The sequence below is a fragment of the Capricornis sumatraensis genome, chromosome 17 (genome assembly GCF_032405125.1).
Source record: "Capricornis sumatraensis isolate serow.1 chromosome 17, serow.2, whole genome shotgun sequence".
Classification (NCBI taxonomy): Eukaryota; Metazoa; Chordata; class Mammalia; order Artiodactyla; family Bovidae; genus Capricornis; species Capricornis sumatraensis.
Window position 1 is genome coordinate 14,872,432 of NC_091085.1, and position 21,738 is coordinate 14,894,169.

The following is a 21,738-nucleotide window of genomic DNA, read 5'->3' on the forward strand; positions in this document are numbered from 1 at the left end:
TTAACTTATTACCTATAATGAATATAACATAAATATATTTCTATTTTTAATTTTTATCAATAATGCATCTACAGTGTTTTTTTCCAATAAAAACTGAAAGCTGTGATGCAAAGAACATAATAATTAGATGTAGACATTTATTTTGTTCTGATTTCTGGTATGATCAAGTTTTTTATTTTTTAGCAGTATAAAAACTATGATTTGTGTTGGAAAGTTGATAATGAAATAACTCCTAGATCACGAACAGCAGAGCTTTCTATTTGGTTGGCTTCATAATGCCAAAGAAGGCACCTCTGTGAAAATTCCTTTGCTGATAATGACATGGCTGATAGTGTGTTTCTAGAGGATTATTACTCTTCACATGCATGTGATGCCGTGCTGTGTCTGACCTTATGCCTTGTGACAGACTCCGTCTCAGGTGCTCTGCAGCACTCTGAAAACATACTGCCAGACTGTCTTGTTTTATTGTTTACAGAAGTAGCAAGAAAGTTGCTGTGTGCTGTGCTTTGACTTTTTTGATTACAAGTATCCTTAATAAATAGTCATTGTGCCCTTTCCTTGCATGAAAGTGTGGCTGTGAACGGGGGAAATGGGAGTTCACATCTGGTCAAATTAAAGACCTGTTAAAGTCAGACTAGTACAAGATGCTCCAATATTTCACATATATGACATTTAAATTCGAATATCTCTTCCTTGTGACAAAAAGTTAGAGGTAATAGATTGTCACAACATGAATCCATTCTCATGACAATAGATGTAATGAGATTGTCAGAAACACAAACCTAACTGGGATGCAGTCTGGAGATTCTAATCTAGTTTGGTCTTGCCCAAGAGCTAGATAGCATGTTCTGAGAACTGTATGCTCCATATTTTAAATTTGTAGTGTATTATTGTTTCTTTCCTCTAGGCAGAATTTCTTACTGAGCTGTTGAAGTTGGCTACCCTCATTCTTCCAACAATCGGATTGTGTTTTCCTGTGGTTTTTCAAATATTATTGTATTTAAAATTAAAGATCAAATGTTTTTATCCTGGAATGTGTTGTCTCTCCTCCCTTGGCCCCAGCCCCCAGCATGACAACTTACAGGATTTCTTTGCCATGTGGGTTTATAGGCTTTTTTCCCCATCTGTTCTTACAGCCAGCAATACGGGAATGCACAGAAGGCAGATCACTGACCTCTTAGACCAAAGTATTCAGGTCCATTCCCAGTGTTTCGTCATCACGTCGGACAACCGCTACATCCTGCTCTGCGGCTTCTGGGATAAGAGTTTCCGAGTCTATTCTACGGACACAGGTAACCGCATCGTTTCTTTATCAGTGAACCCAAGGTTACAACAAGTGTCAGTAAGAGGCTTAAAAGGCTTTCTCATCTCCCCTGTAAAAGTTACAGAATTCTAAAATGTGTAAAATATAGTTTTCCCCTTCAAGTAATAATCTACTCTATAATCCATTAATAAGTTAACTTCAGAATGTCTGTAAAGGGGCAGGTTTTGGTAGGTCTGTCTCCCAAGTGAGTGATTTATTGTGAAGGCATATCCTGGTGTGTAAATACCGTGTGCCCATGCATATTCATATGGCTAGCGCGCATACTTACAGGTGTGCTTCCCCACTTTAATATTATCTAAAGGCTATTTTTTCCCCTGGAAATTCTAAGTGTGTTTCCTGTGAGTGGGTATCTTGCCTCCACCCAGTTCCATTGAATCTTGCTGAAAACCACACCATCGTGAAGAAAGGTAGCTGACTCCTTATTAATTTGCATGCAACTCCCTAAGGGACTAACCAAACTCAAATCAGTATTATTATAGGATATCCAGTCCAATGAATGGTTGTATATTTTTGCATATAGGCAATTAAGAACATTGAAAAATTTAATGGAGTCTCTTTAAAGTATTTTGGAAACTGGTAGAGGATGACATAAACTTATACTGAATGTGTAGTTGTATATTTAAAATAATTAAAATTAGATAGTAATGCATGAGAACTTAAATACCATGGAAGTAGATAGTTCAACGAAAACAAGGGTCTACAAATGATTATATTGATTAACTGTTCTGGGGATAGGAAATGTTTTAAATGGAAATTTCTAAGTAACTGTTTTACAGCAAATCCTCTTTCAGTCATGTTAGTAAATCTCTATACAATGTATGAGTCCATACTCCTACTTTAGTAAGTATAGTCTATTAAAAAATTAATTCTTGGGTGTTCAGGGAGTTTGTCCTAGCTACATTTTGATGATTGTATTTTAACCTAACAATGAGAGAGTAGGGAAAATAGTTGAATATGTACTGGGTATAGAATAATCCCCAAAAGTTAGACATGATCTCGTTTAATTTTTATTTCAGGGAATCAATGACCTAATATTTTTATAATTTACTTCTTTATTCTGGAGGTAGGTTCAGAAAGAGAACATCATTCAGGTCTTCCTGATTACTTGGGCTGTGACTAGATGTTTAGGTCTATGATATTAATTACTGTTGAACCTAAAACTCCCCTGGAATTCTTTAAAAATGCATTGGAGATTGACAAGTTTTCCTAAAATTATTTATTATTATAATAAATTTTCTCTGGCTTAATATTCAAGTTTAAATTTTAACCTTTTCTTTCACTATTAAGGTAATGACAACCTTAGTGTTATTTGACCTCAAACTATGCCCCTTTCTTCACAAACTTTCAGACTAAAATTGTTATATCCTCTCACGAGGTTTTCTTAAACATTCTTTTAGATTCATATTGTTTTTATACATTGAAAATTATCTTTCAATTTATGCACAGTAAAATTCCTTATTTTGGCCTTTAGTTCCATTAATCTCAGGGCATTGTATCCAGTTTTGCAACCACCCCCACAGTTAAGATGCAGAGCAGCAGAAAATCCCCAGAAACGCCTCGGGTTGCCCCTTCGTGGTCAGTTTCTTCCCTCACCTCAGCCTCTTCAGAATTGCTGATATACTCTTCATCTCTGTAATCATGCTTTTTCCGGAATGTCCTAAAATGGGATCATATATTATGTCAATCTTTGGGTTCAACATTTGAGCCTTTCTGAGTTTGTTGACATTTCATATCATCTTAAAGACACTGAATATTGATATTTGTAAATTAAAGCTAACCTCTTTAACCTTTTACTTTAACCTTTGTAAAGTAAAAGCTAACCTTGAGGCTTCCCTTGTAGCTCAGTTGGTAAAGAATCTGCTTGCAATGCAAGAGACCTGGGTTCGATTCCTGGGTCAAGAACATCTCCTGGAGAAGGAAATGGCAACCCACTCCAGTACTCTTGCCTGCTGCTGCTGCTGCCAAGTCGCTTCAGTTGTGTCCGACTCTGTGTGACCCCATAGACGGCAGCCCACCAGGCTCCCCTGTCCCTGAGATTCTCCAGGCAAGAACACTGGAGTGAGTTGCCATTGCCTTCTCCAATGCATGAAAGTGAAAAGTGAAAGTGAAGTCGCTCAGTTGTGTCTGACTCTTAGCAACCCCATGGACTGCAGCCCACCAGACTCCTCGTCCGTGGGATTTTCCAGGCAAGAGTGCTGGAGTGGGGTACCATTGCCTTCTCTGATTCTTGCCTAGAGAATCCCATGTCCTGGCAGGCAGATGGGGTTGCAAGAGTTGGACATGACTTCAGCAACTAAGCCACCACCCCCAAAGCTAACCTCACTTTTATATAATACTCATAATAAAACAATTTTTATAGTCACACAGTTCTCTAGAATTTATAAAATATCTTCTTTCTCATATATGATATTGTGTCAGGCTCACAGTAATCTTAGGAAATCAAATGGGTGTCCATAGGCCCATTTTTTCAATGATGAAATCAAGGTTTGAAAAAGTTAAGTAACTTGTTGAAATTTGCATAGGTGATGGTGCTAGACCTGGGCATTGGAGGTCTTCTGATGTGGCATCTTGGTGATTAGTCCATTTTATCTCATACAAGTGTTACCCATTTAAAATCTAGGTTCCTAGAATGTCTGCCATGTTACTTTAGACTTAATAAACTAGATGGCATTCCTTTCTCTCTTTCCAAAAGCCTTCTACTTCATTGTTTTTTAAAATGTGCACAAGTGTGTGTATGTATAAAACACTTTCATAAGAAAGTAGTCTCATTTTAAACTTCATTTCAGTGGGACTGAGCATGTATACCAAAAATATTTATACTTTCCAGGAAAGCTTTGAAGAAACTCTCATATGATAATTCTAATACCTTTCTTAATATCTTGTATACAAACTGATGCAAATTTTATTTAAAATTATTTAAATTTTAAATGTGTCAGTGTCTTCATGATGATAGGAATATTAAATGTTTTCTCCTAAGTTTAGCAGAACAATTGTATGATCAGTAATATATAATGGCAGAGCTATCACAAGTGTTGAATTCAATTATATTTTGGCACGTAAGCCAAAAAAAAAAAATCCTTCTCTTATTAGATTTGGTGGGGTGGGGAGGCGGGGCTAGAGAGAAACACGGTTGTAGCAGGAAATTCTTTAAACATAAATCATGTTTTCAAGACACAACCAGAGCAGCAGAGGCAACAATAAAACCTTCCCCCGGCAGTAGGAATTATTTTCAGGCCACATTTTAGATTCAGTGGTGCAGAGTCCCGAGCTTGAATTTTTTTTTTTTATTTGTAGCACAGCTGTCAAATAAAACATTAACTAGAAAATTTGTTCTGTCAAAAAAAGGATATTCTAGTGCTTGTGGTAATATTTGATATTAGTGTGTGGAGAGGTGGACTGGTATTAAAGGAAACAAAAAATAAAGCTTGAGGAACACTTATGAGATTATCAGAAAATAATTTACCAAAAAGAACAGCAGGTATTTATATGCTGTGATTTATTTAGAAGGAGTGAACCTCCACCTCATAGCAATAACAAATATTGCTGAGGAACACTGCCAGACAGGAAAAAGCAGACTGAAAAAAAAAGATAATGTTTTCCAGAGTTGAGCCCAAAGTATAAATTGTGGAGAATGAAGTTAATTTGTATTAAAACATGAAACTCTTCAGATGTAAACACTTACCTGTCACCCCCTCATCTCAGTCTTCCCTGGCGCCCAGGCTACGTTTGTTCTCTCCTGGTTTTCTCACTGCTCGTCTCCTCTTTTCTAGTAGCTAACACTGGCCACAGTTACGTGTCTGTTTCTGTTTGTTTAATGAGGGCAGGAACCATTTCTCTGTTTGCCACTATATACAAGTACGAAGATCTAATGCTCGGCACTTGGTAGGTGCTCAGTAAATGTTTGTTGAATGAAAAACAAGTGTGATAACTTTTAGGGGCAAAAATTAAAACACTGGGAAATTTTAATTAAAAAAGAAACCACAGTCTGAATATACATGTTCCTAACACTGACACTGTAGACATAGAATGATGACTTAATTAATCAGAAGTAACAAATTACTATGTGTCTTGAGAAATTCTGACAGTCTTTTTATTCCATCCCACTTTTACAGCTGAAACTTTCCCCTTCGTTCTCACTAGCTGGAAACTAAGCAGGTTACCAAGCAGACAGTTGCTCTTTCCCAGGCCTCCTGGTGTACGTGGAGCATTTGGGGTTTCTGTTTTGCCACAGACCTCACATACCTAGATGTATTACTTTGCTCATCTTCACTTCTACAGCCCACTGAATTGATGGTTGTCAAATCTTAAATAAGTCTACTCTAAATAACCTATTTAAATCGCTCGTATAGTTGACATGCTCTGAGCATTTAGCATAGGCTGAGGCAGAAGTCACTATACATACTCTGTGATCAAAAACATAATCACATTATGGGGTGTTCACTATTTTCAGTAGTTAAAACTCATGATTTAGCTTTCACTTTTCTAATTAGTACTCCTTTCCTGATGGCTCAGACAGTAAAGAATCTGCCTGGAATGCAGAAGACACAGGTTTGATCCCTGGGTCAGGAAGATCCCCTGGAGAAGGGAATGGCTACCCGCTCTAATATTCTTATCTGGAGAATCCCATGTACAGGTTAGCCTGGTGGGCTTCAGTCCATGGGGTTACAGAGTCTGACACGCCTGAGCGACTGTCACTTTCTAATTTGTAGTAAGACTACATTGAGCTACCTTTTGTCTCATCCTTAGTTAGGTCTTCCCTCTAATCTAAGTCCAGCCATTTTACCACTAAACCTCTCTACTTTGTCCTTCGTATAAATTGGAAATGATAAAAATTATTATATTTTTAATATTTAATTTTCTTTTTCTTTTCCATTTTTTAATTCTAGAAAGTCTTGAGTTCTTATATTTTTTATTGATAAAGTTAATTTTTAAAAAGAAAGGTTCTGGTGTTAATTTAAAACATTGGAGAAACTCAAGAGTGAACATTTTTAACACTTCTTAGTTAAAATACCTGCTTTGACTAAAGTCTTTTTCCGTAGGAGACAAAAGTGTACTTTATCAGTTTTGCAGTTTAAGAATGATATGAGTCTTTCTTAAGTTACTATTAGACACTACAGATAAGGGGCAACACTGTATCTGACTTCCCATCTGATATAGATGAAGCAGTATTTTATTTCTAAAGTTGCAGACTTTATAATATGCCTTGGGTTTATTTAAATCAATAATGTAAAAAATTTAGTGGAAATACTTTTAGTTATATTTATTATCTTGAAAAATTAAATACATATAGACACCAATGCTTAGTTGAGACCTTAAGCTTTTGATTGGCTATGATCTGTTCCAAGTTAAACATATAAACTCTGGGGGCATACTAATTTCTTTCCAGCTTAATGGTTTTTATCTTGAACATCTGAATTGTATTTTTTATGACCCCACCGAAATGCTTATTTGAAAAAAGAAAAGCATTCATGCTGAGGTATTAAAGGTAGACATTCTATGACATTAATTTGTAGATTCTGTAGACATTTCAGAGAGAAACGTTCGCTAGAAACTGGTCAGGGTAGAGTAGAAGAGCTGCTATAGCTGTTTAATTCTTTAGACAAGTTTGTATGAATTACAAACACCGTATCTGATTAAGCAAAAAATCTAAAAGGTGGGACCTTTACTTTTTTCTGACACTGTTACGTGAGCAGTTCATCCTGTGCTTGACATCCTAGATATATGGGAAGTTTACTGGGTCCCCCCTCCCCAGTCATTACTGGTAAACTGTCATCTTAATTTCCCTTCTCCTCAGGAGTTTTCCTCATTCAGATCACTAGCTCAAATTGCAGTCACAATATATTAGTCCTTTTATCAAAATTTAGCTCATGTAATCCTGATTTGAAAAGCAGAAACTCTTGGATGTGGTTTATACTGTCTTTGTGTAGATCACTTCAGAGAAGAAGAAATAAATTGCCTTTACTGATTCAGAGATAGGTTTGTATTAGTGAAGTCTGAGTGATGGAGTTACTCTATCACTTAGGCAACTAAGTTTTGCTTTGTTTTGAATCATCTAGAGTAACTTAATAAATTGTTGAAATGGTTCCAAATAAGGGTTCTCTTGAGTCTCCTTTAATCAGTAGACATAATTCATTTGTAATTCCTATGAGCTATGTATAATAATATTATTAGTTGAAATAGTTTTAACATATGTCTTTCAAAAATGTTACTATCACTGTCCAATTGATTCTTTTTGTTGTTGTTAATTATTCAAAGAAAACTTTTAGGTTGGACCAGGTCGAATTTTATTATAAAATCTGAATTATCAGAATATGAATTAATACAACTTCATTATCTTCTTAAAAGTTAAACAATCACTGGAAAGCTTTTCAGTTTTTTAAAATAGCAGTTTAAAAGAAACTTGTTTTGTATTTCAGGAAAATTGATCCAAGTGGTGTTTGGCCATTGGGATGTCGTCACTTGCCTCACTCGTTCGGAGTCGTATATCGGGGGAAATTGCTACATTCTGTCAGGGTCACGTGATGCAACCCTTCTGCTCTGGTACTGGAATGGAAAAAGCAGTGGTATTGGAGATAACCCGGGCAGTAAGTACAATTTATAAGTAAACTTTTACAAGTGATGTATAATAACATTTTGCAGTGAAGTTTTACCTATTTCATCATGGTGAAAGTGAAACTGAAGTATCAAGTAATTTTAATTTCTTAGTTATAATTTAAGAAAGCTCTAGATAACCTTGTTATTAACATTTTGTGACCAATGATAATTCAAATTCAAGGATAAAATCTCATTTTCATGTGTTTGGTTATTCTTATCTGAAAACGCTAGTTCTTCGTTGGGAATGGCTATCACCAAATAAAATAGAAGAGTTTAATTCACAAACAATAAGATATAATGTAAAAGAGCAATCACATATTGTTTATTGAATTCCTATTTTAAAGGGCAAAAAAATTATAATTTCATGGAAACAAACCAGTGTTTAGAAAAAATATGCTTTCATTTACATATTAAAAGATAAAACAGGTCATAAAAGGCCAATATGGAATATTCAAATTGGTTGTTGGTTTCTCAAATGGGAAATGAAAATGTTCGCCAACAGCCTTAAACATCTTTATGAAACTATGCTGAAGGCAGTAAAACAAAAAATGTGTAACCATTTAAAATTGTAATTCACAGAAGGCAAAAAAGGAAGCAGCTACCATTAAAACCAATCGCACACAGCTGCAGAGAAGAAATGGCTTTAGAAAAACACATTAAGAAGTAGGAAAAAACAATTAAAAGGACCACCTGAAAAATGAGAATTTAATTAAAATGATTATGACAACACTGAAGGGATCCTGCAAGAATAGCATTAAATTTTTTATTTCATAGGTAGAGCATTTTAACTGCTCTTAAATATTTAGTTTCTTAATTTAAAGCAAGTTGCAATTTGTTTGGCTAAGGAAGAATCACGGTATTGCTGATTACCTGAATACTACGGTACTTACTTCTGTCACTCAGTCCCAAGTTATAAAACAGCCTGATTATGTTTAAGTCCATCGTATTTTGAATTGACTTATTAAAGCTGTGCTTATTAACTGTATATTATTTGTATGAAAGTGAAACCTTTTTGAAAAATTTACTCAAGAGCCAGTACAGTTTTAAAAGAAGTATATGCAAAGTATTTTTACCAGCATTGTTTCTGCTTTGTATGTATTATGTTTGGTGTGATGGTGAATCAAAGTTTTTATTTTATGAACCTCTAAATGTATTTCTTATTTTAATCAAAACATGGACAATTCCCTACACAAATTAAATGTGAAAAGTAACTTTACGGCTTTAATGCTATGGGTAATAGTAGTCAGAGCAACTTGAGTGTGTGTGCCTGTATAGGGAGGTTAGTGTGTACATGTGAGTATTTCACGTATTTACACAACATCTCCATTTTAGTTTGTATTTAAAAGTAATGATTTTAAATTTGTAAGCTTCAGGGAACTTTGTTTTTCGCATTCTTTTGAGAAGTGCTTCATGTTCTTTTCTTTATGGAGCCTTATATTCTGTTCCTCCCTCCTTTCTGGCCTTTTAAGATGAGCGACTACTTTCAATTTCCTTTTTCCCTGTTTCTATAAACTCAGTTATTGAGATTCACTAAACTGTCTCAGACAAACCTAGATTTGACACAGACAATAAGCATACCATTTTGTTATTTATGTGAAAATATTTAGGAAGAACTTTGCTTTAAAATAGTGTGAAATGTTTCATGCACACATAGCAGTCCAAATGAAAAAAAAATTTGTTCTTTTTTTTTTTTTTACTTCCTTGGCCTAACCTTGTTCTCTATGTCATTACTAATGGGTATTTTGAAAAGTAGCTAAAGGCTTTCTAGCTACACTTAATGTGTAATTGTTGTTACATTTCAGAAATGTAAGTGTATTTTAAAATAAATGTATTTTAGAAATATTCAGCTTTTCTAGAAAGGATAAATGTATATTGTAAATCAACCTAAAGATGATTTTTTTATGTGCATGACATTATAAAAGTGAATCAAGCAGGACTGACCAAATCCTGGAGTTTAGAGTAAGGCAAAGCTAAGTTCTGTGCTTTGCTGTGCTGTCTTGTCTGTAAAATGAAAGCAGCGATAGTAACTGGCTTAAGGTGTTATCAGAAGCACAGACTGCTTCAGAGCAAATAAATCACCACACGAACACCATCTTGCTGGTATTAGAGTATATATTATAATGTTATATTTTCCATAAAGCACTTCATCTATACCCTCTCATTGTCTGCAGTATGGTGGACGTTAACTCCTAGTAATGCTGGTAATGAAAGGAAAAAAAATAAAAGAATAAACTTAACAGCGCATCTAATAAAAATTTTAGAGAATTGTAATGACTCGATAAATTAAATTACCTTTCTCACAGTGAACCTCATCCTTTCGGGTCCTTTTGTAATGTCCCAACTGAATTTTGCTTTAACTTTGAAGGGTGAATCTGAGAAAAAGACAAATAGGCACTTTTTCATATAATGAGAATTTCCACACATTAGAATGGAAAAATGAATAAACCACTGTAAGCCTTTCAAAAGAAAATGACAAACAAAAACAAAGACATTTGTGCTGCGTGTGAACTGTTTTAAGCACTCATGCAAGCTGGTTCAGATTTTTTAAGCCTGTGGCTCACTGATGGCTCCACAGTGCAGCCACTGAAGTCACAGATTTTTGGATGAAGAATTTTAGATTATGCTTGCTTCTATGTTGTATCTCTTGGATGAACTGACATTTAAGAAATAGCCAGGCTTTTATATACATAACTCCAACGTGGTCTATAGATACATACAGTGCCTCAACTTAAAGTTTTGAATTTAGACTTTTCTCTTGCTTGGAAAGAAAATGGGTAATTAAAAAAAAAAAAACAAAACTAGACTATTGCCTTTCCTGCATTTTATAGGTCTCATCCAAGCATATAACTTATTTATTTCAAAAATCATAAGAATAAGCTAGTAATTTTACTTGCTAGTGTCATAAGCCTATGGCATTACCTACAAATCTAATGTTAGTGCTGTATGTAAAGTTGATAGCTTTATTAGTTGTTGTTTTTTTTAACTCATGTTATCTAGAGTTAATAAGTACATTACTCAGGCAAAATCATGCTAATTCAAACTGGATAAAACCTGTATATAGTATAACATGAGGCTTTTAAAAGGATGCACATGTTTTATGAACTCTGAGTAGGTTATATAGCAAAAGCCTTGTTTTCCTGTATGACAGATAGTTTTTCATTTTTGACTCTATTGTCTGGTGATAGTTATCTCATGTGGAATGCAGTTTTCTTAATGAGAAGAAAAATTAAGATAGGATTCCATTTAGTTGTGGATTTTTAAAATAAAATTAACCAAGAACATTTCAAAAAAAGACGTTTTCTGCATGAAAGCATCTCTCTCTTTGCCCTCGTACCCTTTGTGTTTAAAACTGGATTTTGTCCACCAAAATGCTTTCCTGGAATACTCATTTTTCCTTCACAATAATGCTATCCAGACTGCACATTTCCAAATTTTGAAGAAAATGTTCCCTGATGCATTCAATTGACATTTAAATACTTGAAACTTTAAAATGATCTTGTAATCAAAATGAAAATTCATGGAAGAGTTATTCACCATTTTTGTATTGTATTAGATCATAAACTTAAAATCAAATTCTCATTAAGCATCTAAATGTAAGTGCTTATTAAGCATTTTTAGGTATCTGAGTAATTTTTTTTTTAAGTCACAGTTGAATAGCTTTAGAAACAAACAGTCGCTGACTATGAGGTGTTGCATAGACGGTGTGCATAGTATTTCAGTAAAGTAGTTTTCCATTCTCACATTCTGTTTTTGATTTGATTGAAAGGTGGCATTTTTTTTCTTCTTTGCAATCAGACATGCTAATCTATATCAGCTTTCTCCTTTATACGAATGGCGTCTGCTGGGAAAAAAAAAAGTTTTTCTCATAACAAGATTCTGTTAAGAATATTTCAGCACCATTAATTAGAAAGAAGGTTTTATTAACCATAAGGCTAGCACTAACAGACCACAGAGCTGTTTTTTAAAGTACTGTATGCCATGGCTGCCCTGCTTTTTCTCTGTCGAAAACTTCATTTTGTTACACTCTCATCAATCACTTAAGTCATTACCGTAAATCCTACTGTTGTTAATTTTACTAGTATCACCCTAATGAGACATCCCTGCTATAATTAAAAATGAATTCTAACTTTAAGGCATTCTAAATTTTTTTTTAATGAATTTAGAATGATCTTGCCATGTAACCATAAATACCACTGATATACATAAGACTACTCATCAAGTCTTTAAGAAAAGTGGTATCACAGTATGTCCAGGTGTGACTTATTTACTGGTTGTCTCTGTGCACATGTGCTTATGCATATGTATATTTTTGTGCACATATTTAGGAATTATGTTCTTTTTATAATAAAGCCTACTACGCTTTACTGAAGCTACCGATAAATCCTTATTCTTTGTCTTGCCAGAATATAGGTGGATGTAACACAAGAAGTAAGCGTCCTAGAGCGCCATCTGCTGGACTCATTGGGGGGCTTGGTAGCTCTGAAAATCAGTACTTGTTAAAACAGGTGTACTTTGTTTTAATTGCCTGTGGTATAGTATTTATGGTTCAAAAATGTCAAGATATGTACATCTGTGTTGAACTGTATGACTTTGTAAAAGAAATAACATTCTTTATTCTTTTGCCCTGCACTAACCTGGATTTGGACTGTTATAATCAATATTTTGTTTAAGGAAAAAGTAAGCACGATATATACCTAATGAAACAAAGCATCACAGTTTGTAATGAGAATAACTCTTATCTTATTAATCACAGGTCTTCAGTAGGCTACAGTTGGAGGAAATTGTTTGGATGATACTTTAACTTTAGCTTCCTTATGTTCACAGCTATTATGAAAGCAGTGTTTGAAACGGTTTTTTATATCTGGGATATGACTCAGTCTGATTCTTTGTCTAGAACATGGCTCCTTCCATATATATCTTCATCAAGAACATTCCTTGTGGTTTGCGCTATTGCACTAAGATTGCCCTGTATTTCCCCTTTTTCCTTGAAGAATTCATCAAGCATGGTTTGAAGCAATATGTTGGCAGTATTCAAGTTCAGGTGACATTAAGACTATGTCTATGAAATTCTCCAGAAGGGCCAGGATGTTTGGTGCCCCATGATGTAATGCAGGCCCTCCCGTTCCAGCAAAACAACCCTGTATTTACTGCTTGTAACTAATAGTAGATGTGGTAAAAGGAATTATATTCATATGGCAAATGAATACAGCCTTAATGTGCACCATATGCAGAGTGCCAATATATCACATTTATTTACCTTGTTTAGTTGCAGGAAAAAATGACTTTACCATTCAACCCATGGGCTCTTGCCATATAAATATGAGAACAGAAGAACAGATGATTTATCCCTTCAAATTGGAACTGGGTATCTTCATATGAACACTTTAATAGTGCAACACCAAAGAAAATTGCCTAATACTTTATGCTCAGATAGGAAATTTAATTTCAAACAATGGTGGGAATTACCCATTAGTTAGAAGCTACAAATTCTCTATAGTCAATGAAGTGTAGGCTCTCAAAGAAAACTGTGAATATGTCTCCTCTCATTTAACTGAGACTGGATGTACTCTGAAATTTCAAGCTACTTCCTCCCCTCTCTTCCTTTTTTTAAGCCTAAAGTCAGGAGTCTTCTGCTTTTAGAATGTTGTGTGGGGGATGTATATTATTGTAGAACTACTAAGGACATGGTTAATGAAGACCTGCTGGAACAACATATTAGGTTGACTTTCAAAGAGTTTGCTTCTCTAGAGAAATTATACGACATCTTTGTGCATATGTACCTTACATTGTGCTTGAGACAGTCCTGACAATTCGTGAACAGAGAGACGTTTTTATATGAAATTAGGTAGTAAATGTCCCTGATGGCTTCTTTACCAGTTGCCCTGTTTTTAAAAGTCATTTTGTTCACATTCAAATGGGTTTGGTCAAACTTTGTATTTTGGGTTTGAAGTGGTTTTTGTTTTGTTGCTTTTATTTATTATTAAACGTATGTATTTTTAATTGAAGGGTAATTGCTTTACAATATGGTATTAGTTTCTGCCATACATCAACGTGAATCAGCCATAGGTACACATATGTCCCCTGCCTCTTGAACCTACCTCCCAGCCCTCCCCACTCCCTCTGGGTTGGGGAGAACCCTGGTTTGAGCTCCCTGAGTCAGACAGCAAATTACACAGAGAAGAAAGGCCTTAGAATTCCTTCTGCCTCTCATGGCTCAGGTCTTCATGACTCTTGAGCTTTTTAGTTTTATTCTCATAGCTTACCACTTTCTACAGCTGAGAGAATGCGTTATATTTCCTCAGGGTGAGTAGGGTTGGGAAGTTTCTGTTTTTTTAATTGAGATATAGTTGGCATCTAACATTATATGCGTTTCAGATGTACAACATCATGATATTTGTATAATTGCAAAGGATCACCACAGTATCTAAATAACATCCATCACCACACAGTTACACTGTTTTTTTCTGACATGAGAACTTTTAAGATCCACTCTCTCAGCAACTTTCAAATATGCAATATAGTATTATTAAATGGGCTTCCCAGGTGGGTCAGTGGGAAAGAAGCCGCCTGCCGATGCAGGCGTCAGAGGAGATGTGAGTTCCATCCCTGGGTCGGGAAGGTCCCCTGGAGGAGGAAATGGCAATCTACTCCAGTGTTATTGCCTGAAAAATCCCATAGACACAGGAGCCTGGCAGGCTACAGTCCATTGAGCCAAAAAGAGTTGGACACAGCTGAGTGACTGAGCGTGATTGTTAACTACACTCACCATACTCTATATTAAATTCCCAAGACCGACTCATTTTGTGAGTGAGTTTGTACCTTTAGACCACTGTTGCCCGTTTTGCCCACTCTTCACCTTTGGCAGCCACCTCTGGCAGTCTGCTCTCTGTATCTTTGAAGTCAGTGTGTTTTGTTTTTAAAATTCTACACATAAATGAGATCATAAAGTATTTGTCTTTGTCTGCGTTGTTTTTCTTATCACAGTGCCCTTAAAGTCTGTCCATATAGCCACAAACGGCAGGCTTCACTTATTCTGTATGACTGATATTCCAGTGTGTGTGTGTAGCATTTCATCCATCCATTCATCCAGCAGTGGATACTTAGGCTATCTCCTTGTCTTGGCCACTGTGAATAATGTTGCAGTGAACATGGGGTGCAAATATCTTCTTGAATTAGTGTTTTCATTTATACCTAGACGTGAACTTGCTGTTTTAATTTTTTGAGGAAACTGCATACTGTTTTCTATAGTGTTTGCACCAATTTACATTCCTACCAACAGTGCACAAGGATTCCCCTTTCTCCACTTTCTTATCAAAGCTTGTTATTTCGTGTCCTTTTCGTAAAGCCAGTGTAGCAGTTGTGAGGGTACCTCACTGTGGTTTGCATTTCTCTGGTGATAAGTGATGCTGAGTTACCCTTTTCTGTACTTCTTAGCCATCTGTATGTATTCTTTAAAAAAAAAAAGAAAGTCTATTCAGATCCTCTGTCCATTTTTAAGTTAGACTGTTCTCTTGATGTTGAGTTACGTGAATCCTTCGTGTGCTCTGGATATTAACCCCTTTCAGGTATTATGATCTGTAAATATTTTCCCCCGTCCCATCTGTTGCCTTTTCACTTGGTTGATGGTTTCCTTTGCTGTCCAGAGGTTTTTAGCTTGATGTAATCTCACTTGTTTATTTTTTGCTTTTGTTGTCTTTGCTTTTGGTGTCAAATCCAGGTGTTTCAAATTGCTAAAGATGTGAAAATCCTCTATACTTTTCACTAATGCCTTACTTATGTATCTTTAAGAAATGTTAAAAAGTGTTGAGGAGGACAAATTACAAAGAATTTTATGTGACTTGGATATTTAGGATAGATAGATAAAAATAGTTATCCATTTTTGGTTTTATATTTATAAGAATCATTATATTAAACATCAACAAATATGAATAAGATTTCAACAACTTTTCTAAGTATCTACATTCTTTTTGGAGGCAGAGTTTTACAATGTTGATGTTTCCAGACACACATGTGCAGCTACAGAAGCTATCAAAGAATTAGAGCCTAAGACAAGGCTGTCTGTGGGGAATTGGCAAGTGAAGAATCTCAAAAAAACTAGGATAAAAGAAATACACAAGTTAAGTAAAATTTGATGCGTCCACATGATGGAAGACTGTAGAGCCATTAATGTATTATGAATTGTGATACTGACATGAAAGTATATGCTCTCTGAATTGGTAAGTGTAAGAGATCACCAAACTACACCTATAATAAGATATATTTTAAATATTTGTGTCGGTAAGTGGATACTTTGTATACTGTGTATTGCTGTTGTTCAGTTGCTCAGTCTGTGCAACTCTTCACAATCCTGTGGACTGGAGCATGCCAGGCTTCCCTGTCCTTCACTGTCTCCCAGAGTCTGCTCAAACTCATGTCCATTGAGTCAATGATGTCATCCAGCCATCTCATCCTCTGTCGCCCACTTCTCCTCCTGCCCTCAACCTTTCCCAGCATCAGGGTCTTTTCTAAGGAGTCGGTTCATCACATCAAGTGGCCAGAGTATTGGAGCTTCAGTTTCAGCATCAGTCCTTCCAATGAATATTCAGGGTTGATTTCCTTTAGGATTGACTGGTTGGATCCCCTTGCTGTCTGAGGGACTCTGAAGAGTCTTCTCCAGCACCCCAGTTCAAAAGCATCAATCCTTCCAACTCTCACATCCATACATGACGACTGGAAAAGCCATAGCTCTGACTATGTTGTCAAAGTGATGTCTCTGCTTTTCAGTATGCTGTCTAGGCTAGAAAAAAGTCTGAAATAATAACTGGTTCAATGCATGATACTGGATGCTTGGGGCTGGTGCACTGAGATGACCCAGAGGAATGGTACAGGGAGGGAGGAGGGTGGGAGGTTCAGGATGGGGAACACATCCACATACCTGTGGCAGATTCATGTTGATGTATGGCAAAACCAATACAATATTGTAAAGTAATTAACCTCCGATTAAAATAAATAAATTTATATTTAAAAAAGTAAAACAAGTACAAGAAAAAAAATAATAACTGGTAAATGTAAGCAATGGTCATTTTAGGTAGGGGAACTTAGAGGCATTTTTTCATTTTCCTCTTCATAATTTACTAAATTGTATGAATGCTTTATAATGAGCATATATAATTTCAATAATCAGAGACAATGACTAGGTTTTACTGGGTAGGAAAATACCTAGTTACTGTAATGTACCGTCCCTTCCTGCTCTCAGTTAGATGCTGTGGCTATATCAGAATTAAATGGATTGTTAGAGAAGGTTGGAGAACCTAAGAAAAAGAGGAATGGGAGAAATCATAGTCTACTTTCTAGAAATGAAGGTATATTTTCCTCCCTGACAGGAGAAGTAGTAATAAGAACTCGTTCTAATTGGCATTTATGTGTCACAGGATCAGATATTGTACTTTTGCTACAAAAAGATGTGTGCAGCAGAGGGTGAAAATATGCAGCACCCTACTGCTGCTCGCTGGTGTTTACTGAGTGCCCCCTACGTGCTAGGCACAGCTTCAGCACTTTACATGGTAGCTCGTGAATCCTCACGGTAGTCCTGGTATTGTGTGTGTGTGTGTGTGTGTGTGCGCGCGCGCATGTGTGTGTGTGTGTGCAGTCGTGTTGGACTCTTTGCAACCTCACAGTCTGTAGCCCACCAGGTTCCCCAGTCCATGAGATTCTCCAGGTAAGATACTGGAGTGGGGATTCCTTCTCCAGAGGCTCTTCCCAGCTCAGGGATCGAATGCACATCTCTTGCGTCTCCTTCACTGGCAGGCGTATTTCTTCACCACTGAGCCACCTGGCAGCCCAGGCCTGCTGTTATCCTTGTTTTATCGATGAGGCACAGAGAGAATATTAGTATGCCTCTACTTTCTAGATCTTTCTAGAACCATGAGAACTTACTAGATTGAGGGCAGGAGGAGATTGCTCACATGTACTAGTTATCATTCCAGACTTTTTTCTATGCCTAGACAGCATATTAAAAAACAGAGACATTAGTTTGACAACAAAGGTCCATATAGTCAAAGCTACGGTTTTTCCAGTAGTCATGTACGGGTGTGAGAGTTGGACCATAAAGAAGGCTGAGTGCCGAAGAACTGATGCTTTCGAATTGGGATGCTAGAGAAGACTCTTGAGAGTCCCTTGGACAGCAAGGAGATCAAACTAGTCAATCCAAAAGGAAATCAACTGGAAGGACTAATATTCACTGGAAGGACTAATGCTGAAGCTGAAGCTCTAATACTTTGGCTACCCGATACAAAGAACTGACTCCTTAGAAAAGACCCTGATGCTGGGAAAGGTTGAGGGCAGAGGGAGAAGGGAGCAACAGAGGATGAGATGGTTGGATAGCATCGCCGACTCAGTGGACATGAATTTGAGTTCTCATAGTTTTCATAGTTCTAGTAAGACCTATGAGCTTCAAAACCCAAGGGAAGGGAAGCATAGCTAGCAAACTAGAGCCTGGATTCAAACCCAGGCACTCTAGGCCAGAGGCACCATTCTTACCCACTAAACTGGACAGCATTTTAAATTTCATTTTATTGGATCATCAACTGTGGAAAATTTGATGCAACTTTGTCACTACAGCACTCTTAGTATTTGCAGAAGATAATTTTATTACCTCTAGCAATCTCTAGTTAGTATTGAGTTCTTACAAAATGTCATGATAAGGTTTTGTACTTTTTAAATACTATTACACATGTTAGGATTATACTTTATGTACAATTGTAGGTATATACTCACACAAGTACACTTTTTAATGTAGTCTTAGAAGATGATTCCATTGTCATAAACTTTTGCTTATATAAGTTCATATAAACTTATATGATATTATATGTAGTATATATCATAGAAAGGAGAAAGGTTATAAATCAGGAACTTAGTATTATTGAGTTTTAAACCAACATTATATTGTCTTATATTAATAATTCTAATAATATTTACAAGAGGAAGCTACCAAATTTTATTGTTGGTTGTCAATATTCTAAATGCAGCCTGACTTGTTTTCTGTAATATACATGTTCAACAAAATCAACATGTTTTCAAAACAGTGGAAAAAATCCATAATGAAAGGAAAAGAGGAAAGGTTGGTAGAGATGCTATAAATAGACCAAGTCTTAAATAATTTCTCTTTGTATAATTAAAATGTAGTGTTATCATTCCAATTGAAAAATTAGAAAGTTAATGGGAAGATTTAAGAAACATTTAACAACTAACCTCATCTGCTTCACAAAAACCATTTCCTCTCTTGATTTACCATTATGGTGAGCCACATGAGAAAGCTTAGTCTTCAGTTTTCAGATGAATTTTTTCATTGATGGATGCTTTATAGTAATCAAATGTAATTAAAATGATATAAAAGATGTGCAAAACAGAAGTATCCAGTTTTAGGAAATGGCGAGAATATATAGTACTTAGATTTTCTTAAACCTATATATATGTAATAATTATATATTTAGGTCCTTAAACAAATTTACATTTTCTTTCAAAATAAATACTCGATTGAAGTGGTTTTTTTTAAAGCAAGGTTTCATATTTTGTTTTATGTCTCTAAGAGTTCAGATGGGTATTAGATTTTGCTAACCTGGAAAATTATATTGGTTGTTTTTATTTAAAAACCTTATTAGTTGATGGTAAATATTTATTTTGTATAAAAGTTAAGTTATAATAGTTTGGACTTCGGTGCAGCTTTTTGATCTTTCCAATAATAAATATTTATAATTAGCAGGCTTATAGTAGGGTCAACAAAACCTTATCCGGTGACCATTGAAAATCAAATCATTTACATATACAGGGGCATATTTTCTTGCATTTGTTTCCACAGTGCATTGCACATAATTCATCCGCGGTAAATGTTATATTAAAGTGAAGGAGTTAAAGGAATGAATGAATAAACAAATGAGAAATGTTAACCTCTGTCCCAGGAGTAGTTAAACCTAAGTTTTAATTGGAAGAGTTAATTTTACTTCTATAAAACTAAAAATAAGGAAATGTTGACCTCCTCTTCATTTCATGATAGATGCTATGAAAATGGTAAATGAATGAAGTGGATTCTCTCTGCTAGTAACAACGTACTTCAGCTGTTAATGAGAACTTTGCAGTGCCTTTTGAAAGTAATTTAATTTTCATTAAGATTAAGGAGATGATGGCCAAAACACCAAGAACTTCATTCATTTTTAAAAATGCAAGTCAAAGTTTGCCAGAAATAGGTGTCGGGGCTATTTTTACCTGGCTTATTAATTCCCTTTGCCTTAATGGATACAGATCTTTTGAAATATTTTTCTCATTGGATATTTATGAACAGGATACCAGAGAAATTACTGTTTCCTCCATCTCTTCTTTCAAGTATAACTTTAAGTGGTTCAGAGTCCATTTGATGAAGAAATACACTTAGTGTTATGAGAGCACCAAAGAAACACATTTAATAGCAGCATTTGTTATTCTGCCTAATGGTGTAAAACATTTCACCTAATATTTTAAAACATAGGTCCAATATAAATGCTTAATGGGTATTATGGAGATCTTGTTCTGCTTAAATGAAACTTGGGTTGTTATAATGGCGTCTGTAAGTTAGTAACTGATATTCCCTGTTATGTACTGAGAAATGCACATCTGTAAAAACTGATGTGTCCTGGTGTTTGTGGCAGGATTTGGACTGTCTTTAATCTCCTTTGACTTGTTCATCTTCCTTTAAGGCCATCCATAAAGATGCACTGGGTGTCCTTTTCAGCCTTTGGTTAGGATTTGCATCAGTAGTCATAAACCTGCTCTCCGGACAAAGACACCCTTTCCTTTGAAGTAATTGCTCAAGCTTTTCAAAGCAGTCCAAGAAGTCTGTCCTCTTTCTCTTTTTATTTTTCTTTAAGAAGAGTTTGAAGTGTAGCCCCTTAAACTAGCAGCAAGATAAATTTTTCTCTTCAGCTTTATTGAAAGCCATGACGATTTTTCAAGCAGCAAGACTTTAAAAGGTTCTTAAGGGAATCTGTTCTGCTTTATGATCTATAGCTTTCGGTAGATCCCACTGTCTCAGAAAGCAACAGTGAAGACTTTTGTATCCACTAACTGCTGCAAATTTGTATCAAAGAATTAACCTGATGTTTTTCAGAAGACATTTTCCCCCTGCTCTATATTCAGTTTAGAGACTTCGATGAGAGATGGCCATAGCTTTGGAGTCTTTGAAAAGGTAATATGTGGCCGGTGTTGTCTTATTTGAGCTGATTTTCCCCGGTAGGTACTAACTCTGTGTGTTGACAGGTAGTGGGAGGGGCAAATTTAGCTGAGTGCTGCAATGAGAGTCTTATATGGTTCCCAGATTTCTTTTCTAGGCTTTCCAAACACATATACATAGACATGTATATGTATTGTTATCGATATGTGAATGTTATTGCTATATTGCAGGATAATGTAACCACAGAGAAATAAATAGATTTCTGTGAGCCACTATGAAGCCTGTGTTTCCCTTCCCCCATCATCACGTCTAGCCTTCATAATTTCATTCCAAGGGGTCCCCAAAATATCTGTTGAACTTACCACTTTGGACCTGTCGGACTTAAATCTCACATCGTATAATTCTGTTTGCTACAGTGAAATTGTAATATGTAAAACATTCGGTTTATAGAAACTTACAAAAATCCAAGTATTTATTTTGAGCATATTTTAAAATCAGAAAATGTAAAGAATATCCGATCTTCACCCCATACAGTAAAGGGTAATACGAAGTTTAGTCTTTGACTGGAAATAGCTTTTCTTAGAGGAAATGATCTCTCTTCTTATATTGTTGTATGTGGACTTTTAGAGGTTATTAATGT

The 21,738-nt window shown here is 35.6% G+C and overlaps 1 protein-coding gene across 1 annotated transcript in view; it reads left to right on the top strand.

Moving 5' to 3' along the window:
* Positions 1-21,738, top strand: part of LRBA (LPS responsive beige-like anchor protein) — a 746,329-nt gene that overhangs the window by 707,059 nt on the left and 17,532 nt on the right. The window contains exons 52-54 of the mRNA XM_068990001.1: positions 1,137-1,292; positions 7,741-7,912; positions 16,663-16,666. Of these exons, the coding sequence (XP_068846102.1) occupies positions 1,137-1,292; positions 7,741-7,912; positions 16,663-16,666 (332 nt within the window). The remainder of the gene's footprint in view (positions 1-1,136; positions 1,293-7,740; positions 7,913-16,662; positions 16,667-21,738) is intronic.